This window comes from Corvus moneduloides, chromosome Z, assembly GCF_009650955.1.
Source record: "Corvus moneduloides isolate bCorMon1 chromosome Z, bCorMon1.pri, whole genome shotgun sequence".
NCBI classification, from domain to species: Eukaryota; Metazoa; Chordata; class Aves; order Passeriformes; family Corvidae; genus Corvus; species Corvus moneduloides.
Window position 1 is genome coordinate 15,397,564 of NC_045511.1, and position 15,288 is coordinate 15,412,851.

Sequence of the window (15,288 nt, forward strand, 5' to 3'; positions counted from 1 at the left end):
ATCAGCTGGGAAGCAGTGTCATGCAAAGTCAGTTTTCTGAATGGCTTTTCACAAAAATAGACCCGGAACCAGAAGAGCTGCTTGTTCCCGCTACCCTGACTTAATCGCCCATCTCCCTCCTACTTTCTTGTCCCACTACTGCACATAGCAATCATTCAGTAGAAGATGACAAAACCGTATGTAGTGGCAATACCCACCCCAGCATGCTACTGACAGGTTGTGTGCAAATCAAGTGCACTTCCCCAGTCTCAAATCACCAGTCTTGATAAGACATTCGCGCTGCATAGTACTTCACATATATTAATGTCCATGCATTTCATATTCAGAACACATGCAGCAGCTCTGGACCCTGAGACTCTCTAACCTGTGTTGTATAGTTCGTGGATGAAAATGACCATACTGCCATTAGTCAAACCTGTTAGCAAGTCAGACTGTCCCCATCACAAAATATTAGTGTGTTCTAAACTGCTGAGTTTTTTCAGATCTTGCCAAGAAAATACTTGTCATGTTCTTAAACCAAAACATGATTCAAAGGAGCTCCCAAGTAACTGAATGATTAATTTCGCCACTGGAATTCAGATATTCAGAGGACAAAAATTCACAAAATTCACTTCAGTATTAATTGGCAGCTGCAAACACTTTGAAAGAATGCAGCTTCAGGATAGCCTCGCAGCGGGGATAATCCTGCAGGCAGGCAGGACACATCTAGTGGCTGAGCTAACCTTCCTCTGCACACAGCATCAAAAACTGGCCACAAGGTTCAGAAATCAAGTTGCCTAAGGGGGTCCCTGGCAAATTAGCCTGGCTGACCTGGGACACAGCCAGCCCGTGTCAAGGCGCTCTTTGGAATCACAGATTTCAAGGCACAATGTGAACTTAAGTAGGCAGTTAAGAATCTGGCAGAAAAGCTGGCAGAAAGCCACAAGGGCCAGATTCAAAACCTTCCTGACAGAGATGATTTCACTGCAAAAGCTGAGGAATGGACACATTTCCTTTCATATTTTACTTTAAATGGAGACAAATTTCCATGGAAAACTCCCCCCCAGGTTCCATTATTGAAAGGCCTTGGAGCCTGATCCTGCAAATGCTTTGACTCAACAAATTATTTTCTGGAAGTGAGCGAAGTCACTGCGGCATGCTTTTCCAGAATCAGATCTCCTACAACTGCCCATTTTTCAGGCTGACTCAGCAGCAATTCACCTCTGATAGTTCATCTGGCATGCGTTTGCCTGGTTTGCAGAGCCATAGCTGGCATGCAGTTCTGTTCACCCCTTTGAAACAACACTTGAGACATGAAGCAGACGCAGCTACATCTGTGACTACATCTGCATGAAACAACATACGCTGGTTACTTACAGCATATTCAAACTGCAGATTGAAATCACGGTTGTTTGCTTGAAGTTGTCTCTCTTCCTCTGCAAAGAAGAGGAAACACATCAGTCATGCTTGAGGGTAAAGCAGAGTCAACACAGATGTGAATGAAGCATCAAAAAGGGCAAGCAGAGCTGCTAGAAGGGAGTGACACAGTGAATTGGAGCCCTGTGTCAGCAGCCCCGTGTCAGGGACCTGAAGTGGCTGGTGACAGTGATGGAGCAGCACTGTGGACTGGTACCACGGCACTCTTAACACCATATAAGCAGTCTCCTCTACCCACAACTCATTGCAATGCCAGTGCTGGGTCTATGGGTTATTCACCTTCTGGGTAGGAGTTCCCACTTAACTAGTGGTGCTCGCTCTTCCTGCCCTGCTCCATCTCTTCCCCCTGAAGTCTCTGAAGCTGTTGCCATCAGCCTACAGTTGGTGCCTTTCTTCCACTACAGGTGCATTTCTGAGCATCATCCCACCAATGGGACACCATCACCACAGCTATCATGAAATCAAACGTTACTGGAAGGATATCAAAAGATCATCAAATCTGTCCTTTACTTCAAGGCAGGGTCTTGCCTCTCTACCACCAAAATGACATAGAAAGCTCCAGCAATGCCTATTCTTCAACTGCCTTCCCTGCATTATCTAACATAAAACTCATTACTTCAATTTCAAGAAGTTTTGTCTTCTCCTGGGAGGGTCAAAGGTGGTCTTCTGCTTCCCCTAAGTTCCTTGTCCTACTTGTCAAGGACACAGAGTACAGACAGTTGAGGGAGGGGATTGTTCCTCTCTGCTCTGCACTGGTGCAGCCTCACCTTGAGTCCTGTGTGCAGTTTTGGGCACCATAGCATACGAAAGGTATAAAAGCTACTAGAAAGAGACCAGAGGAGGGTCATGTGGATGGTAAAAGGACTGGAGGGGAAGCCATATGGGGAACAGCTGAGGTCACTTGGTCTGTTCAGCCTGGAGAGGAGACTGTGGGGACACCTCATCACTGTCTACAACTTCCTCAGGAGGGGAGGAGAAGGGGGAGGCACTGATCTCCTCTCTGTGGTGACCAGTGACAGGACCCAAGGGAATGGCCTGAAGTTGTGTCAGGGGAGGTTTAAGTTGGATATCAGGAAAACATTTTTCAGCCAGAGGACCGTTGGGCACTGCAACAGCTCCCTGGGGAAGTGGTCACAGCACCAAGCCTGCCAGAGTTCAAGGAGTGTTTGGACCTCATGTTCTCAGGCACGAGATGTGGCTCTTGGGGCAGCTCTGTGCAGGGATTCTATGACTCTGTGATTCCAAGTTCACTACATACTGAAGGCTGTTTTGTCTCCCCAAGGGTAAGCAGCTCCCATTTCTTCAGCCACTTCTTATGCATTAATCCATCAGTACCAGCACCACTCTTGCTGCTCTCCAGTGGCCTTCCCAGCTACTTCACCCCACTCCGGATGAATGCCCAAAATGGGCCATGGTTTGCAGCTGAGGCCTTACCAAAGCTGAGCAGAGCACAAGGGACATGCAACTTTCCTTGCAGACAATGCATATTGTGCATAAGAATTCACCCAGGAGTAATTTAAATATCCTTATGCACCACCAGCACACAGAGGATGGCTTCCCAGAATATGATCCATTTTGGCAGATCCTTTCTGGCAGAGCCAGATGCCTCATCAGGCAATGCAAATCTTTCATTTGTCCTTGCTGAACTGCATCCAAATTCTTTCAGACTATTTCTCCAACTAGTCAATTCTAATCCTATCTTTCAGTGTGCTTGTAGCTCCTGCCAGTGTGATGCCATTCACAGATGTACTAAGTGTGTTCTTTATTCTGTCAGCCAAGATGTAGAAGTAAATATTGAATACCAGACTCAGGATGGGATATACCCTTGATGGATCTTTCAAGTTTCTTAATCAGTCATCAATATCTATTGTTAATGACTTTTTTTTTCCTGAAAAATCTGGCACTCACTGTATTGTGATTTTATCTCAGGCATGTATCTCCCATTTACTTGTAAAAATGCCACAAGTGACAGTCAAGATACATTGCAGCTATCTGAGGCTTTTTCAATAGCCCTCCAGCTACCACTAAAACAGAATTAATTTTGGTTTGATGCAGTTTTTCAGGACTGCTGACTGTTAATCATCTCTTCCCCACACACACACTCCTAGTTACTTTGAAGTGGTTTGCTGTATTGTTTTAACGTTTACTCAAGTGAACCCAATACATCTATAATTGCTCAGCTTTTCTTTTTCCTCTGTTTCAAGACAGATGCTGTGCTTGCTCTCTTCCCAGTCTTCTGAACTTTGTCTGCCTATGAGCCAGACTTTCAAAGGCACCACTGCTCCAGGGCATGCTTTACCTTACCAAGTAAACCACTCTCTCTCTATTCCAGCCCAAAACCTACCCCTTTCTCCTCTGCTTCTGGCAAGTATTATGTTAGATATCTAGAGAAAAAAAAATCAACAAAACAACAAAGAACCCCATAAGAAAACCCCTCTGATTTCTTAGCTTTATTTGCTAGGCCTTTTCCACTGAGCCTCCCCAAAGACCACAGCTCTTAGAGAACAACTTTTATTGCCCTTTATGTCCTTGATAGACTTTCCTCACTTTGAGCCTTTGCCACACTGTTTGTGCTGGATAAAACAGTTCTGCAAGTTCTACAGGCATCCTTCCTTTGTCTGAAGCAAATGGGGAGCTTCTGATTTCACCACCTCACTCACCTTTCTGAGCATTTCTCTGAAAGGTGATAACATATACATGTGCCCTTAATATCAATTAATAATATACGTCCCCTTAATATCAATTATTTAAGGAAATGACAGCCCTGCCTAATTCTCCCTCCACCACAGGATTCCTTCCCATGAGACCTCAGTTATTAGTTCTTCATATTTACTGAAGGTTTCCTTCTTGAAGTTAATGTTAAACAATTTGATACTGTCACTTTTTCCTAAGTATCATCCCATCATTTCGTAACTATTCCTGTTTACACTCCCTCCAGCTTTCAGAGGACCAGCCAACTCCTCCCATTCCCTTCCTTTTTGGAGGGAATCACTTCTGAAACATTCCTCTCCTCTCCAAAAAGTTATCCACCTCTGCACCAAAACTCTGTGCCAGCTGAGTAGGTCCTGTTCCTCCACACTTCTCTCCAACTCTGCCTCTGCATAGCTAGAATTCTTCATTTACCACCATGCCCTGCCTCTCAGAAAACTGTATTTTCTTTTTTTTTTCCCCACAAAAGACTGCCCTTCTTGGTTTGCCATGCCTGTGTTCTTTACCTTGTAGCATTACTCAGAGATCTGCAATTTGTTCATCTCTTTCTTCAAGCTGCATCTCAGACCACGCAGTCATAAAAGGAAAACCTCTGTTAACCTTACAGAATTAAGTTTTATTCTTTTCTATTAATATTCCAGCCTCATGAGTTACCACAGCAGGTGTTTGTTACACCTATTATATGATGATGTGTTAAGACATCATTTCTTCTAGTTCTTCCTGTTTGTCCACTTTTGCATTAGCAAGCATCTAAGCTGTTCAGTGCACCGAACTGCTAGTCTTCCTCCTTTTCCTCCAATGACCCTGTAAATATACAGCATCCCTAATTTTTAAGCCCTTTTTCAAACCAACATTTTTTAGTATCTGTCTGTAGGCTGTTTTCATCAAGCCCTCTAATCACTAACGTGAAGCTAATGTGAGCAGGCAGATGTGCTCTTCTCCTTCTTCAGGCACATCTAACAGTATCAGTCATTTTGAAATCAGCTGCCATCTGCCCCAAATGGATGATTCTGATCAACCACAGCGGCTTCATTCAGTACCCTCAAAGTGCTTAATAATCCTTCACCGATTTCCTCAGACAAATTTTTCTTATCTTCACAACAGGGAGAACAATGTACTAAGAGATCAGAGTCACTTATCTGGTGTCCCAGAGGAAAACAGAAGCAGAGCTCAAGAGGTCCAGACTTGCTGGGCGTCAACTATTGTGTTGTGTGCTCCTTCAGGAATTTTCCTCAGAGCAACCGGGAATCTCAAAGCTGATGAAAGATAAACCTATTTGTTAAAAACAGAAGTTCCCAACACTTGCCTGTTTCCTGCCATACAGTAAGTGCTACCCTTATCCCCTCCTCAGGGGCTCCAAGTCTAGTCCTGGAAGAAATGTCACAGAAAAGATAAATGGTGTTAATGTAAATAGGAATAGGTGACAAAGCTTGAAAGCCTCTCGGGCTACACGGCAGAGCCTCGGTGTCACACAGCAGCTTCTGAAGTCCTCAGTGGCCTTCTGTTTTGTATGCAGAAACGGAAATCCAAGTGCTACAGGCAGCAGCTGAACATGCCCTGAGTTCCTTTGCTCTTCCCAGGGCACACTGGGGGAGCAAGAAGCCATCCCCTTTCTCAGGCTGCCCCCACGGTCTTTGCAGCCAGGCAAGAGGCACTTGACACATGGATTTGAACTCAAGAGTCTCAAATGCTCTTAGAAAGAAGCTGACACACCTATGTGCCCCAGTGAGGAAAGGAGCCTCTCAGAACAGTGAGAGATGCAGCCTCCAAATGGCTTTCATATGAGAAACATTAATGGCAGCAAACGGCTCTGGGATGGCAGAGAAACGAGGCAGTGGGACATGAAACAGAACAGAAATTAAAATCAAGGCACTGCACTCCCATATGGCACCTAAGCACAGGTTTTCTGTGATAACGCCTTTCTGAAGGCCCCAGCTAACTGTGAATCTGGTTCAAAACTGAACGGAGCCTTTCTCTGCCATAGCCATCCATCCCTCTCAGAGGCAGCGTCCCTAAAGGCCAAAACATGAGACTAATTTCTAGTGGCGAGAATTCAGTTTTTTCCTGCTGGGTAACAGCCAATACCTTTGGCTAAATCAAGAAAAATCACAATAAATTTCACAGGGAGCCTCATCCAACAGCATCAACAAGGAGAACTTCCTGTCCTCTGGCTACACCAAAGGAGAACCACTCTGACCACATGCGCAGGCCAACACTGCCTCAGTGGTTTTTACCAGCTGAAGATACTGAGGTCCTACTGCTGTGCCTCCTAATCCAGCAGTTCTCAACCATCACAGACCATGCGACCCCTGTTTGTTTCTGGAACAGTCTGTGCAGAAATGAAGACTCTTGGATCACCACAATAAACAAAAATTTAAGAAAAGTCAAGCATTATACCAGCTTTGCCTGGAAACCATAACTCAGGGGTTTCTGGCTGTAGATCCAAGCATGCGTGTCTTATCATGCCCTGTTGATTCTGAAAGCAATGAGGAAAAAGGGAGGGGAAAGCTGTACGGATATCAGATGAGAAGTTTTTCATTTCTTGAAACTTTTTAATATATCTCTAAGCAAGTCAAATGTTCTGCTTCTGCAAATTGCATTCACTGGAAAGAAGGAATGGTATTTGTGCTCCAAGTTATCATTTCACTGCCACTGAAAACTATTTTAAATTATTCATCAGTGGAAACTCGGCGTACATAAATATGGCTTAGTGCCCAGTTCTCGGTCTAACCACTGAGACCAAGTCAGTGGGAAAGTGCCTGTGTTCTCAGGCAGACAGTTTTAGAAGCTAAACCTCAGAGTAACATCTGTATTTAATAAAATAAAACCCATGCCAAAAAATCAGCTATAAATGTAACTGGCCAGCCCACCAGCCTCTTACTTTAAGACTGCTGCATGGAAAAGTCCTGCAAAAGGTTAGATTCAAGATCTGATCAGACAGCCTGGAAATTTGTTTCTGGTTTATGCTAAGGAGCATGTGCCAAGAGAAGTGCTTTCAATGGGGTATTGGAAAACTTTTGTAGATATTGGGTCTTGTGGCTCCAATAAACGGGAGGTTAAGATCTGCCTGGTTTTGCCAAGTCCTACACAAACTAGGCACTGATACCTCCTGCAAGAAATGAACACAGCCCAATTAGGGGAGTGCCTGCGTAACTAACCCTGACAACAAAACAGAGACAGCATAAACTCTGTAAAAATAATAATCTCTCCTCCACCCTTTAAACAAGTGACCTCAAGAGCAAAAACTCTGCCCTGGACCAGCTACAAAGAGTGGCATCCAGGAGCTGGACTCATCTCCCCAGCTTCCCTTACAGAGTAGCTCTTAGCAAAGCTATTATCCTTACCAAGTTGTGAAAGCTGTAACAGATTGTTCTGGTTCCAAGGGAACTGACCCTACTGGGACTGTAATTCAGGGCTCCCCTGCAACAGGCTATAAGCAGTCTCAGAAGACCCCCTCCAGTCACACAACTCATGATGTGTCTCCTGCTACATCCTCCTTGTCCCATCTCCCTCCTACTTTTGTTGTCCTTACTTTGGGCACCTCATCATCACTGTGTGGCCCAGCTTTCAGTATCACCTCTCAACTATGGCCACCTCACACTCAGCATGCAGGAGATCAGTCATCTCTGAACAGGCAGAGAAATCCTGGCCCTATTTTCTGGTCTTTGCGAGACTGTTCCTCCAGGTGCACAAGAGACTGGAAACTGCCATGGTAAGTCAGTACCTCTATCCTCCCCTCGAAAAAACTGAGAATTACAGTCTCCATAGAAAGGCAACTCCATGGGAGAGGGCAAGTCATCATATACTGTGTTAGGCAACCAAAATCCTCTTCTCCTAGGAGGTTATTATACAACCTAATAGCTAAAATCTCCTTGCACCTTAAAGCAATAATTGCCCCTTTTTGCAATCATTAGGGGTGAAAGAACCATGCAACAAGTGTCTTGATTTGCAGGTACTGTATGTGGGTAGAGTCCCAGTTGTTGAGGTAAAGAGAATGGGATTATTTTACAGCACTGATACCACAGGTTTTCACATTCATAACACAGCAGCACCTTGCTGGGATCAGAGCTGCAACGAGTGAACTCCTTCCAAAACCAAAGCCAGGGACCTTTACACGAGAAGTTCATTATCTCATATGGATCAGAGGACGTATGGATGAAGCAAAGAGCCATATGACAGGTCTGAGGGTCATACTGGTTAAATATCTGTATTTCACAGCCAGTCTGGGACACAGACATTTGTCAGACCCCCATCACCTGAGTGTCACCCTCATGCTGTAACCTGACCGGTGCTGCGCACCTGCTGCTCTGCAGCACGAAACCAAAGCCCATCCCTGCCCTGAACTGCAGCCAGAGCCTGGCAGGGTTCAGCGAGCATGGCTGGGGCAGCAGGAGCAGTGAGAAACCAGTGGGATGGAAACAGGGAGAGGGAGGTCAGAGCCAAACCCATCTGGGAGCAGGAACATGCCCAGCTGCCTGGCAAACAAATGTGGTTTTTTTATTGACTCAAAGGTCGGGCTCTCCAGGGCTCCATGCTACAAACCCACACATTTTTAATGTGCAGATGCCCCCTTTTCTAGGAAGACTCTCTGGCTGCTCTGGCTGGTGAGGATTTATGCTGGCAATTTTCATCTCTGAAATGGAGTAGATTGTGCTGAGTGTGAGGCATTTAATAAAGAAAAAGCATGCATCGTGACCTTACAGCGACACCATCATCAATGGGTTTAGCCCTATTTCCTCCTTCCTGTCCTTCAATTATTAATAAATATATTTATTGTGTCTTTTTGCCTCAAAAAACCAAGAAACTTCCTTCCTCCTGAAGAAATAAAAAAATGCAAGAAATACACTTTTGTGGTCATGGACTGCATCTTTGGTGATTGTACTGAGCTTAGCCTCCTGCTAAGCATCAAACAAACACCACATATAGGGGAATTTCTCACACAGGTAAAACACTTCATATATCCCTGGTATAGAAAGCCAAATTATTTTGCTACTGGAATCACTAACAGAGGACCCACTTATGTGATATACTGACCTCCTCCATTTTCATACAGCAGATGAAAGGTCTGAAATAAAAAACCCTGAGGGTGAACTGGAAATATTTCCACCTCAGGTTTAGTAAATTTTTAATATCAACATAAAGTTCAGTGGTAGAGCCTGCCCTTTTCTAAAAGCAGCGTTTTTTATTATCACCATAAGAAGAGAGAACAGAAGAACAGAGAGCTCCAAAAGGATGCCTCAGATTTGCCCAGCATGTACAACACTTGTGGTCAAACAGCTCTCTTGGGACACAGGTGGAAGAAGTGTTGGATAACCTTAAACCTGAAAATATTCCTATTTAGGTTTTTCTAGGAAGAGACACGGGCTGACTCATCTCTCCCTTTTCCCATCTCCTGCAATAACACCAGTTCTGGTTTTCCTTCCTTTTCTACTCCTGGCAATGTCTCACCCACATGCCCCGGCTCTGGGCAGAGGTGGGGACTCCCACTCACCATGTCTCAAAAATGCCTGGCAACAAATTAATTCTCAAGAAGCATCTACGTCTTTTTGTATTTGTTTCAGTCTGCTTCAGAATGAAACATACATTTTTAAAATATATTGGCAGTACAAATTGTCTCTTCCTCATTTTGAAAAAATTTGATTTCTGCCCCCACCCCCCCCCTTGCCCACCCATTTGGTTTAGAATTTTGTATCACTCCATGTCCTGGTTTTATTTCTGATAGTAGTTCACAATATTTTGACTAATATTAACATGCCAAAAAAAGCAGCTGAAATAGTATTTTGTTTTTATTTTGAAAACTAGTCTGACAGTCACTGGCTGTCACATATAATTTCCTTTACTAGAAAACAGTATCTCCTAGACATGCTGGTAAATGCCGCAGCTTGACACAATTGCACATGTTGTTAATAACAGCAAGGCACAGTGATAGGAAGTGATGCAAAAAAATCATAAAAATAAATACAGCTCCAAAACGAACTTTGAGAAGTTTTTCAATTCACAGTTATTTCCCTCATGGGAAATTATGTAAAAATAAATACATTTTTCATATTCAGTGTCTATTGTGGTGAGACATTTCCTATTAGATCAGAGTGGGGATCCCAGAAGGCAGCTGAGCTTGCTGTCCTGTAGTGCCAGTTGTGGGCTGCCTTCCCCCTGAGCTGCCAAGTCCTTCCCAGAGCCCGACTGCTCCAAGCCCAGTTGCCTTGGTGAGCAGCAAGAAGGAAAACTCAGCGGAGCTTTCCAAAAGCACTACCTCAATTTATAACCTTCCTCTTCCTCTCACAGTGCCCTGAGGCTGGGCTTATGGAGATGAAACTGCTGCAATGACTGTCCTTCCATCCATGTAGTTGAATTCACTCTGCTCTCTATTCCCATTTTTTTCATGGACAGTATCTGCCTATCCCTGTCCTCGAGGTATGAAGCTCCAATGCTGAACTAAACTGCCATGGGATGAAGCCAGTGAGTAGAGATATTCCACAATTATCAGCCATCTCCAACCTTCCATACACTCCATGAACTAGGAGTGCCCCCCTTCCTCTCTGTTTCTTTTAGCTCAGCATAAAAGATCTCAGGCACCTTTTCCACAGAAACACCACTGCTGCTTATCTAAGAGGTGTACTTCCCTGCTTCAGCTGAACAGCTTCCAGGAGCTAGGCATTTTTGTCTGTCTGACATGACCTGCGTTTTAGTTACATTCCTGATTACTTCTATAAAGAACTTGAAACTACAAAAAGCCAACTCTTATCTCCAAGAAACTTAAGACCACGTAACCTGTCCTCTTAAACTACACCTATCAAATTTCGCCTCTACTTCAGCTCAAGTGGAAACCATGTCTTGCTGGGTAGAAACACTGGATCTCGTGGGAGCAATCCTGATCCCAGATCCAGCGGCTGATGCCTGAGGTAATCCATTCCCTCCCATGGAGGTCATACCATGAGCACGGCTCTTCATCAAGGTTGAACATCATCCAGCTTTGGTTTTGGAACAGAAATTTCATCTTTTCATAAGCAGTACTGTCCCTCCAAGATGAGCACATGGGATGTTCCCTGTGGGAGGGCCTTGCCTGCTCTCAGGCAGTACAGTCCTTTGGACTTCTGCAAACATAAAACTTATAAACTCTTGGATTAAAATTGCACTTCAACACTGGCATTTATGCCTAGTGAAATGTTTGCAAGGAGCACTCATAGCTTGGGGCTGCAAGGCAAAATAATTAAAAACAAAAGGGGAGGAGAAAACACTCTTAGCTTCCTGTTATGGAAGCTCCTCATTCCCTGATTGCCCCAGCTTCCTTTATCCTCTGAACTATTTCCAGTTTGCTTTCATTGGTTTTGAACTTACGATCAGATGTGAAAATAAATTATTTTTCCCAAAAAAATATAGGGTTTATATCTAGGAAGATCTGAGTTTCTCAAATACTTGTCTGAAGAGGGTGGGGCTGAATTCTTCTCTGCTAAAACCCAGGCCCAGGCCCAGGAAAAACACAACACTTTCCTAATATAGCAACAGAATCTTTTTGATAATCTGAACAGCTACTGCTTAACAAGTGGGGATGCCCTGAGTGGATGGTGGCTCACAGACAAACCGGTACTCCCTCATCAGCAAAGCCAAGATGAGGTAAAAAAGGTCTGGGGCTGGCAGAGACCCTGCCCTGGAAGCATTCGCAACCTCCTCTCCTGGGACTGCCAGAGAAGCAAACGGATACCCCTGTCTTAAAAGCAGGGCTCACAGTCTGCCCTGGTCCAGGAAGGGGAAATAGCAGCACAATTGCAAAAATAAACCCCTGGGAAAAAGCTGTTCAGTCCTCTGAGCTCAGAGAGGTTGGAAAATAATTTAATGTCAAAATACAAGTAGGGCAGTAATTCCACATTCATCAAACACAGGGAGGAACACCCTGAAAGGAAAGGCTAGAGACTTTCCCTCTTCACTGTATCTGCAGACCTGGATCCCTGACCAGAGGCTCCACACTGGGTCTTCCAGGGTGCACACACATGTGCTCTCAGGGTGCATGTCTCTGATTTACTCTTCTTCCTGTTTTTGATTGAAGGAAATATCGGGGCCATTGCCATCATAAAGTAGAATCATGCAATTGTTAGGCTGCAAAAGACCTCCAAGATCAGCGAATCCAACTGTTTACCCAGCCAACTCCACCGCTAAACCGTATCCCTAAATGCCAAATCTGCACATCCACTAAATACCTCCAGAGATGGTGACTCTACCACTGCCATGGGCAGCCTGTTCCAGTGCCTGACAACCCCTTCTGTGAAGAAATTTTTCCTAACACCCAATCTAAACTTCCCCTAGTATATCTTAAGGCCATTTCTTCTTGTCCTGTTGCTTGTTACCTAGTAGAAGAGACTGACCTACACCTAACTACAGCTTCAAGTAGTTTAAGAGGGCAATAAAGTCTCCTCTGAGACTCTTTTTCTCCAGGTTAAATGCCCCCCAGCTCCCTCAGCTGCTCTTTACAAGACTTGTGCTCTAGACCCTTCACCAGCTTCTTTTCACTTCTCTGGACATGCTCCAGCACCTCCATCTTTCTTGTGAGGGGCTCAAAACTGAACACAGAATTTGAGTTGCACCAGTACGTTTCATCATCCAAAGACTGCACTGGATCTTTGCACTGTGCTTTGCTCATCCACCCCACACCTGCAAAGGATTCTTGTATAAAAAAACCCACCAAAATTCAATTTCCCCAAGGCAGTCATGTGTCACAACAGCGCACCAACTCTGTAGCTGGCTCTGTTGCAGATGTGCCCCTGTTCACTGGCACCCAGTCCACAGCACTCCCCCAAGGTAGTATGAAATTCAGGAAAAGGAAAGAAAGTGTATCTTCCCCCACCTGCTCTGCAGGGCCAGACATGCTCCCAAACAGGAGCTCAAGGACTTGCATGTGTGCTGTATTTACATTCCTTTGCTCCCATGATAATGGCATTACCAGACCACACTCACCTTTCAATTTCTTCTTTCCAAATTTTAATCCAAATAGAGACATCCCAGAACTTTATTTTAGTCCAACTCCATGGAACTTCTACAAGAGAAAAGAGAAGGCAATTCACAACAAATACAGCATCACATATATGTAATTATATGCCAAAAAAATGAGGGAAACAAACTCCTAAACACTGTGGCCAATAGCCACAGTTTATCATCTAGAATGCTTTAAAATACAAAACAATCTTAGGTTTTCAGGTTGCACTGCATCAGTGGGCTACCCTACCTTGGACATGCTGATCAATTCATCTCCTGACATGGTACAAAGAAGGGGCCAGTGGAGGAGAGACTGGAAAGGACATTCCCGCTACATTGGTGCTATATGAAAATGAGAAATACACACGCAGGGCTTGTACTTAAGGCACAGAGGAACTGCGTGTCTACCCAGAGCAAGACCAGCTTCCTTGAAGAGGAGGAAGCAGCGGGAAGCACTGGTTTCCTGTAAATCCGCCTCTGCTCAACATGTGCTGGCTCACACTGTTGTCCATTGCTGGTCATCCTGCATGTTTGGGCAGACTAGAATGACATTTCTCCCCCATTGGCTGCAAACTACTTGGCCCAGAAACCTAAAGCCAGGCACCAGAAATGCATTTAAGGCCCCGAATACATCCTGATAGGCAGAGGAATTGAGCATTTAAAAAAAAAAAAAAAAATCACATCCAAACTGGCTGGTAGTGAAACTTTCTGTGTCCTAATCATCAGACAAGTTTATTTAAAGGATTTGAAGGTGATGTTGGTGCTGACAACCTAGAGGATCTGTGAACATGAGAAAAGCTGGCATTGCTCTGTGACCCGGAGCCTGAATCAACAGGAACACTCTGCCAGTTGTTTAAGTGGTCAGTGAGCCAAGCTGAGACACTTAAGGGAGTCACAATCTATCTGTAACAAGTTTTCTAGGTGACAGAATGTAGTTTTTGCACTTTATCCCATGCTATCTGTGTAAAGCAAGGGTGCATAAGGAGACAGGAATAACAAATATATCATATTTTGGAAACACACATGTGCAAACATAGCCTGTGCCACTGCCCAAATGCAAGCCTGATACAACACTGCCGGTGCAAGTTTAGGCTTCATGTCTTTTCAGAAAATACAGGTAAACTTTAAGGAAAACTCTACCATCCTTGCATAGGTCAAACTTCTGCACAGATCTCTGCCCCAGATGCTAAAGCAAAGCTCTATTTAGCAGCTACAGCTCAGTGAGTCTGAATTCAGTGAGGGGTCTGGGAGCCTCTTTGTGCCCACTCTGCTTGGAAGAAGTCCCTTTTCTTTCATTCATCAATTGTTTCTGCTCATCATGACAAATGCTTTGGCAACACCTCTCCCCAGAATTTCTCTGCCCACGAAGCCAAACCACTTAAAGTTAAAATATGCATCAATATATCACAACCTAAAGCTTCCTCGATCCTGCTGACCAAACTAACTTTCCATCCCTGAGCTCAGTCAATCACTTTCAACATATTTCTTCCATGTTTTGGAATTACTATTATGTCTTACAAAATCCTACTAACTAGGACAGAGAGCTCCCCGTAAGATGGTGGGGAGAGCGAGACACTACCCACACACACAGAGGTAAATACCTCAGATTTCCAAAAGCACCGAGAGCCACAGATCTGATAATCACTAATCTGGTAATCCTGGCAGCACAGGGAAGCAAAAGGTTGACTGGTTGTCATCAGAATATTGATGATTACATGAGCCATATGAACTCTGGATGCTGCTTTATTTGCGAAACATTTTAAAAAACAATAGTCACTGTTCACTGTCAGCACAAAGATGCAAAAGGTTAACTGGTTATAATCATCATATTGATGATTACATGATCCATATGAACCCTGGATCTTCTTGTATTTTCCAAACATTTTAGAAAAACAATCCCCAGCTACCAAACTTTTCCCAGCTGTGCACTCAATTGACAAGGCATATAATTTCAGCAGAGCGTGAAATAAAGATGTTTATGTTTTTGGGGGAGCAGAGAAGAGAAGGTGGTTATAAGCCTTCTTTCAGCAGCAATAACATGAAACAAACAATAGACCTTCACATCTTCTGAACAAAAACCTGCAACTCCCTTCAGCTCTGACATATAGCTTTTGTTAATTACTGTGATTCTTTGAACACTGGTTTCTGGTGGGAGTGCAGTGTGACAAGAAGACTGAAACAATACACTGTTTTGAT

The 15,288-nt window shown here is 44.2% G+C and overlaps 1 protein-coding gene across 6 annotated transcripts in view; it reads right to left on the bottom strand.

Annotated features, from left to right (window-relative positions):
• Positions 1-15,288, bottom strand: part of LOC116438255 (phospholipid-transporting ATPase ID-like) — an 82,163-nt gene that overhangs the window by 49,369 nt on the left and 17,506 nt on the right. For 5 of the 6 annotated variants that reach the window (XM_032097077.1, XM_032097081.1, XM_032097078.1 and 2 more), the window contains 2 exons: positions 13,075-13,153; positions 1,357-1,415 (listed from right to left, as the gene is read on the bottom strand). In XM_032097077.1, the coding sequence (XP_031952968.1) occupies positions 1,357-1,415; positions 13,075-13,117 (102 nt within the window). In that variant the 5' untranslated portion in view covers positions 13,118-13,153. Of the gene's footprint in view, positions 1-1,356; positions 1,416-13,074; positions 13,154-13,342; positions 13,408-15,288 lie in introns of those variants that run through there. The other variant, XM_032097079.1, reaches the window with a different exon arrangement.